The 7,563-nt window shown below is 37.6% G+C and overlaps 1 protein-coding gene across 1 annotated transcript in view; it reads left to right on the forward strand.

Annotated features, from left to right (window-relative positions):
* The window catches only part of LOC108358844 (integrin alpha-PS1-like), a 117,884-nt gene extending 115,284 nt beyond the window's left edge, over positions 1 to 2,600 (forward strand). Inside the window, exons 9-13 of the mRNA XM_017610343.1 lie at positions 14 to 156; positions 425 to 769; positions 1,044 to 1,757; positions 1,831 to 1,959; positions 2,213 to 2,600. Of these exons, the coding sequence (XP_017465832.1) occupies positions 14 to 156; positions 425 to 769; positions 1,044 to 1,757; positions 1,831 to 1,959; positions 2,213 to 2,326 (1,445 nt within the window). The 3' untranslated portion in view covers positions 2,327 to 2,600. The remainder of the gene's footprint in view (positions 1 to 13; positions 157 to 424; positions 770 to 1,043; positions 1,758 to 1,830; positions 1,960 to 2,212) is intronic.
* The last annotated feature ends 4,963 nt before the right edge of the window (positions 2,601 to 7,563 follow it).

The following is a 7,563-nucleotide window of genomic DNA, read 5'->3' on the forward strand; positions in this document are numbered from 1 at the left end:
GTCCTTTTTTCAGATGATAACTATGCTTTGGTATTGGGCGAAAAGGATGAGATGCGTGTCAATGTGAATGTGTTGAATAAAGCCGACTCGGCTTACGAGACACAATTGTTTGTGGTGCATCAGAAGAGTGTCTCATACATAGCAGCCAAAAGAACGGTAAGTCAGCGGTGGTTTTTTTTTAGCCTCCAGATTTTTCTTACATATAGATGTACTTCCAGAACTCTGTGATCTGCAATCGTTTCAACGACACAGTGGTTGCTTGCAGCCTCGGAAATCCAATGCGTCGAAATTCTGCCGTTTATGTGTCGCTGCGCTTCGATCCCAGTGGCTTGGAAGTNATCATACATAGCAGCCAAAAGAACGGTAAGCCAGCGGTAGTTTCTTTGAGCCTTTAGATTTTTCTGACATATAGATGTACTTGCAGAACTCTGTGATCTGCAATCGTTTCAATGACACAGTGGTTGCCTGCAGCCTCGGCAATCCAATGCGGCGTAATTCTGCCGTTTATGTGTCGCTGCGCTTCGATCCCAGTGGCTTGGAAGTGGATGAGCGTAAGCTGAGTTTTCATGTGTTCGCCAACACAACGTCCCGTCTTATTGGTGATGTCAAACCCGATACGGAGTTGGAAGTGCGTGTGGTGAAACGAGCTGAACTTAGCCTACAAGGTTGGGCGAAGCCGGAGCAGAGTTTCTATAGTGGGGAAGTGAAAAAAGACAGCAAAGTTATGCAAATGGAAGATGTTGGCTCGCCACTGATGCACACATACCAGGTAAGGAGTAGAGCTAATTCAAATTAAAGTAACTTAAATTAAATTAAAGTAATTTATACAATGAAACAAACAATCTCTTTTCTTCGCAGATCTATAATGATGGCCCCTGGAAAGCGCCGAAGGTCGTACTCACCATCTATTGGCCACATCAGCNGCTAATGCACACATACCAGGTAAGGAGTAGAGCTAATTCAAATTACAGTAACTTAAATTAAATTACAGTAATTGAACTAAAAATTTATACAATGAAACAAATAATCTCTTTTCTTCGCAGATCTATAATGATGGCCCCTGGAAAGCGCCGAAGGTCGTACTCACCATCTATTGGCCACATCAGCTGACCAGCGAGAAGAGTAAAAAAGACAAATGGCTACTCTATATAGAGGCCATGCCGATTGTGGAGAATGTGGAACTAAGCGAATGTTTCGTCGCGCCCGAATATGTCAATCCGCTGAAGCTCGCATCGAAAACGAAGTCCGACGAACTATTCGATACACTACTAATGGCGCCAGCACCGTATATGATGCGGCCCACCAACAAGACGCAATATTTCAACCGCTACAGCACGTACAGCGAAAAAAGCGTCTACACAAAACAAAAGGCGCCACAGCGGCCGGGCCTATACGACGCGGACGCGGACGATGACGACGACGACGAGGATCGGTATTTGAATCGCGTGCGGCGAAATACTATCGAACGTATCATACGACCCGAACGCTTCATGGACATCGGCGGTGAGCACACCAATCGAAAACGAGATATAGTCGAATTAGATTGTAATAAAGCGACAGCGTCTTGTGTGAAAATCCAATGTGATATCTATAATATGCCCGCCAAGACCGAAGCGTACGTGCATATACGCGCGCGACTGTGGAACTCAACGCTAGTTTCAGAGTATCCACGCGCCGATTTAGTGCGCATTATGTCGAGAGCGCAAGTAAAAATACCGCTCGAATACTCGGTGGAACAGACTGAAGCGCATATATTGGTGAGTGGCGTCTAATTTAATTTAATTGAATTTTCAAGCGTAATTCCATTTTTTATCACACTCTGATTTTCAGGTGGAAACGCGCGCCTACCCCGAGCTGCTCGATCAGCAACGCGAGCAACCCACATCCATATGGATTTACATAGTTGCCATCATTTGCGGCCTCATCGTATTGGCCGTGGTCGTATTTGTGTTGTGGCATCTCGGTTTCTTTAAGCGACGACGACCCGANTTCGGTGGAGCAGACTGAAGCGCATATACTGGTGAGTGACGTTTAATTTAATTTTGAAGCGTAATTCCATTTTTTATCACACTCTGATTTTCAGGTGGAAACGCGCGCCTACCCCGAGCTGCTCGATCAGCAACGCGAGCAGCCCACATCCATATGGATTTACATAGTTGCCATCATTTGCGGCCTCATCGTATTGGCCGTAGTCGTATTTGTGTTGTGGCATCTCGGTTTCTTTAAGCGACGACGACCCGATCCAACGCTAAGTGGTAATTTGGTAAAGAAGAGTGAAGAAAAACCATTCCTGAATGACGCGACGAGTAATGGGCGTGGCTTCTAACAACAGGGGACAGTCGGGTGGGATCTCGCGCAAAGAGCGCCGCCTAAAACACAACGAACATGCTGTTTAATATTAACGCAAAGCGTTGAGCCTGCGATTGTCGCTACCGCAGCCAACAACAATATCACCAACTACAATAACAACAATAATTATAATAGTAACAATAACAACAACAACTTGAATACAAATGGCTATGGTAGCGTGGACTATAAGCACGCTTGGAGCGGTAATGGACAAACAGATGCAGCCGTCATTGATTGGGGCTCACATTGGTGATAGGCNTTGGGGCACACTTTTAGGCGCAGTAGGTAGTTAAATCAATTGATATGGCGATGAGTTTTGTCATTGCCGTAGAAATAATGCGGTTAAATCAATTTTTTTAAGCACAATTTTAGCTTTTTTATTGGCGTGCGAATAGGGTTGTCAGTTTAAGAGCTCATGACCGTTTCCAAAAGCAAAAATTGCTTAGAAAAAACATTTCAAATTGCGATGCTGAAAAGTAGGCTAGAAACAGTTTAAATACAATTACAACTACAAAATTTTATTAAAAGCAAAAGTACGCTTTGATGTTGACTACTTTTGGGCACTGAGTTTTTCGAAGTAGTCAAAAATATTTGTACACATGTATGTATGCGCATTAGACCGTGCCACCTTACAAGCAAACAAAAAATGTTAAAAGTTAAAAGTATTTTTGCAAGGTAGTTTCGAAAACGAACAAAAAATTCGCCGAACCTAGGGACCGACTTTTTAGATTTTTCAGTCGCACATACATTTGGTAATTATTAATTAAAATAGTTTCACTTCCTTAGAAAAAGTTTAATGATTTTTGGAGAGCGAGAGAATATGTACTCAGGCTCAAAGAACCGATATATCACACTTTAAGAACCGACTGTAATTGCCGTAGATATGGCGCAAAATTAAAAAACGCGACTCCTACATTTTTCCATTTTTTTTTTCTGGTACGGTCTAATGTGCATATAAATATGTACATATAAGAAATTGTGCTAGCGTTGTAGACTTACCTTTATTATGAAACTTCATTTAATTAGGTATCAATTTGTAGCGCGTATAAGCGAAAGCACAGCAAATAGTTTATTTGGAATTTTATAAATACACGCGAATACTTTTAAATATTTATAAAAATTACCAATAGACGACGAAGACGCTTTATAAAAGGTTGGTGAGCCGGGAAAAATAGTTGCTAAAATAGAAGTAAGATTATAAAAGCACGCTGTTAGGCGTAGAAACTAAAAAATATGAGAAAAACTTACTGGTTTCATAACGAAACTAAAACAGAACAAAACAAATTGTTGTACATACATACATACCTAAATAAAAGTGTTAAACATTTGTAAATTAAAAAAAATTTTACTTAGAACTATGTAATTGTCTTTAAGATTCTGTATACATTAGACCGGACCGGACCTCGTACGAAAGAAAAACGTTTGTAATTAATTACTCAGCCTAAATTAAAAGCTTACTTTAGAGTATTTTGTGTGAAGGACAACCCATTGTTCTTACAATGTCCTAAAATAGGCAAATTTGCAGTTTCTTCATAACCTTTTTTTATTTCTAAACCGATTTCGGGGTGTAATGGACAGTGTAAACAGTATTTTCGAGAGGTTAGAAACTACTATGTATATCATAACATACCAAAATTTTAAATATGTTAACTAAATTTGACTTCAATTGGGTAAAAATTTATATAGTTGGCGAAGTAGCTAATTAACATTATCATAATACAAAACAAATATATTTTTAACTATATCTTACACTCGTGAAATCGGGCGACAAACACAAATGTTATGAACCAAATTTGATTTTGGCTACTTTTAGAACTTGGCAATGATGAAAATTTGTTTGATGCCAAAATCTTCTACAAGTTAGTTTTTTAACTAGTAGGTGGCGTGTAGTGACAATTTTTTTCGTGACCCAGTCCAGTGTGCATGTAAGTATTTTAAGCAATTAGGTACTCAAGCTCGAACTTATTTAATATTGAAGTAACAAAAAAATGTATTGTAAGTATCGTCGTTGTTAATGCAAATAACAGTAATTGTCATCTTTTCGGTAATTCATTTTTTTCACATTCAGCTAGTGTACCTTCAGATGTAGGTCCAAAAAGTTCCGAAATTACACTGCAAATTTTAAATGTTTTTCGTTTTACTTTTCCTACAATATTTCAAGTTTGTCAATTACCGCGTTTTGCATTGATGGTGGCGATGTGTACATAGCACTTATGTAAAAAATAGTAGATACATACATATGTATGTAGTATGTATGTACTTTTGTAAGTTTATGAAGTAAAATAATTGTATAAAAATAACAAATTAATAAAGCAAAAAAAATTGCTGTAAGCCGTGCTTGCAGATATTTTAATTTGTTTACTTTTAGTTTAAACTTAATTTTTAAGATATATTTAATTTATTTCGTATTAGTTATACATATTGTGTCATTAATTTTTATAAATACAAAAATTTTCAACAACTGCGATTTAAATTATGACAAGAGTTGTGAAATGAGTTTGTCTAAAAAAATAATAAATATATTTGTAAATATGTCCATCACTGTGTTTTCATCAAAGCTGGAATTGATTGTGCATATTGTCGCTCAATAGTGCCAACGTTCGTTATCTACATTAGACAATAGTCAAAATGAGAGACAAAGTTCCCCATTGTTGTTGTTGCAACAGTATGAGAATTTCCCAAAGAGTTTTTTGGGGAGTGTTGCTGAAGTGATGGCCCATCGCCAGATACAATATATAGACGTCGGGTCTCGTAGGAACAATACTAAAAATAAAAAAAAAGATGAGACAAAGTTCTTCTATTTATGTGGCTACATTAAAACGAACGGGATAAATTATAAGTGAAAAGGACATAACGGCTCGGTGAAATATTCCAACGCCAAATAGTCCAAGTATTTATGTGTTACCTTAATTCGCAAAGGCCCTAACCAACACTTTTTTCGAAACTGCGTTTTTCACAAGATTTTGGTAGGATGTATTAAAAATTTTAATTTAAAATACACCTTCAATATACATTTTAAAGTGTTAGTAGCAAAAACAACGTAGTGACATGCCACTTTTTAATAGCCCTACCTGTTTTTAAGAATCTTTTTATAATTTTTTGCTCCTCCTATAAAATAAGAAATTCGTTGGAGAAGCTGATTTGATTTTTTTTTGACAAAAATTCTTAATTGGCAAAATGTATTTGCATGAGAATCTTCAAAAAATAGCGATTGAGAACCAACTTTTGAAACGTTTGCTTAACTAAAGAGCAAAATGTTGATTATTGGGTTCTGCAAAGTATGGATTGATGCTTCTGGAAGGAAACAAATTTACAAAGTAAAAAAATCGCACCAATTTCTATTTTTCAGTTTTTTTTTATTTAAAATTTTGTTTATATTTCAGGTTGCCCGCGATGATATTTATAAAAGTAGACTATTTTTTACACTTTAGATACCAGAAGCAAAAACAAAATACAAGTAACTGTAACGGCGGTAACCGAGTATTGCTAGGAGATTTTAAAGTTTGCATCGGGAGACCCGCATCCCAATAGCTCAATTCTGCCAATTGCAGTAGGCTAGGCGCATACCTGAGCATGCCAACCAATACCCCACCCCGCTAACGCCACGACATTAGTACACTGGTAAACCAGGATAAGCGGAAAACGTGAAATGAGCACCTCAAAACCTGCAATCTCTCCAGCGCAGCTAGCAAACTGTGAACGAGAGTAAAATCTCTCTCCCAACGTAAGTACAGCGTTACCCTTACATTCGGTAATACCACAGCGTCGGGTCCATGCGCGCGCTTATCTAGCGAGCAGTTTATTGCACACCCGGAGAGAGGCAAAGTCCGCCACAGTATGCTACGTAAAGCACACAACCTCCGCCCCCGAGACACACCAACGTGCTTGACAATGACAATGACCTATGATAATACGGTCCTACTCGTGGTTGACCTGTCGAAGGCATTCGTACGATAGACCACGCGACCCTTTGCCAGCAAGTCCAGGACTCGTCGCTTCCGGATCGGACAAAGCGGACGCCAATCAACGGTCGAATTCCGAAACGCAGTCCAAGCTGCGTAGAATTAAACAGGTCCACCAAGGCGGTGTACTTTCCCCGACAAACTTTAAATAAAAAATCCTAACATTTTTTAATTTTTATTTTGCAAAATTTATTTTCAAAATTCATTCTTTACCTAATATACATAGTTAATAATCAATATTATAAATAAAAATTGTAATTAACATTAATAAATATATTTTTACATACATACATATGTTGGATGCTTAATTATTATTAGTATTATTGGTATTACTTATTATTAGTGTTACTCATTTGCACATAGATGTTTTCAAAAGTTGCACAATTTCTTTAAAAAAGTGAAGCGATTTTTATATTATAATCAAAAGAAAGATAATCGATTTACCTTTCTTATGATATATATTAATAGTCATTTATAGAGGTTCACAAGAATTCGGTTTTATGACAACTTGGCAACCCTGCAGTTGATCCTGCGCTTAAACCTCACGACGCTCGGGCATCTGAAAATAAAATAAAGTTTAAAACAAAGTTAAAACATTAGTTAAATTTAAAAAACCTACCTTCTCGGCAAGAGCGCTTTCTACGGCGGAAAGCCTTTTCAATATTTCCTCTTCTCGAGTCTCCACTCTTCCAAGGGCAGCCAAAATTTGTTGTAGCGCTGTTGAATTTCATAAAATTTAAGTGTAAACTAAAAATACAATCAACATATGTATGTTGCTAATTTAATGTACCCGAGTCATTATCCACGGCAGGTTGGGTGGCCACACGGTCGAGTAAAGGCTGGGACACGTCGAAACGGCGAGATACTCTAGCTATAATGAGAACGTTTCAATTAGGAGAATGTCACTAATATAATGAATACTGATTCTTCTTACCATTTGCCTGACTAATATCCAGCTCCTGCTCCCCATCAACTATATTTTTGAATTCCATTTCTTTCTAAGTAAAATTATAAAATACGTTATGTAACATAGGAATTAAAATAAATTTATTCCCTACTGGAATAGCAAAATACTTATGGTCTATATCTTCTCTCTTAATAATTTGAATGTCTTCATCTATAATTTGAGCTACAAAATACCTAAATCAGATGAGGACACCACGGGCTCCCTAAAAATGTCCCCAACCTTTGTCAACGCCAAAACTGTCTGTTTGGGTTTGTTGGTTGACACTTTTTAGGGATCCCGTTTTTT

This window comes from Rhagoletis zephyria, unplaced genomic scaffold (genome assembly GCF_001687245.7).
Source record: "Rhagoletis zephyria isolate East Lansing unplaced genomic scaffold, Rhagoletis_zephyria_1.1 Rzeph_scaffold_00304, whole genome shotgun sequence".
NCBI lineage: Eukaryota > Metazoa > Arthropoda > Insecta > Diptera > Tephritidae > Rhagoletis > Rhagoletis zephyria.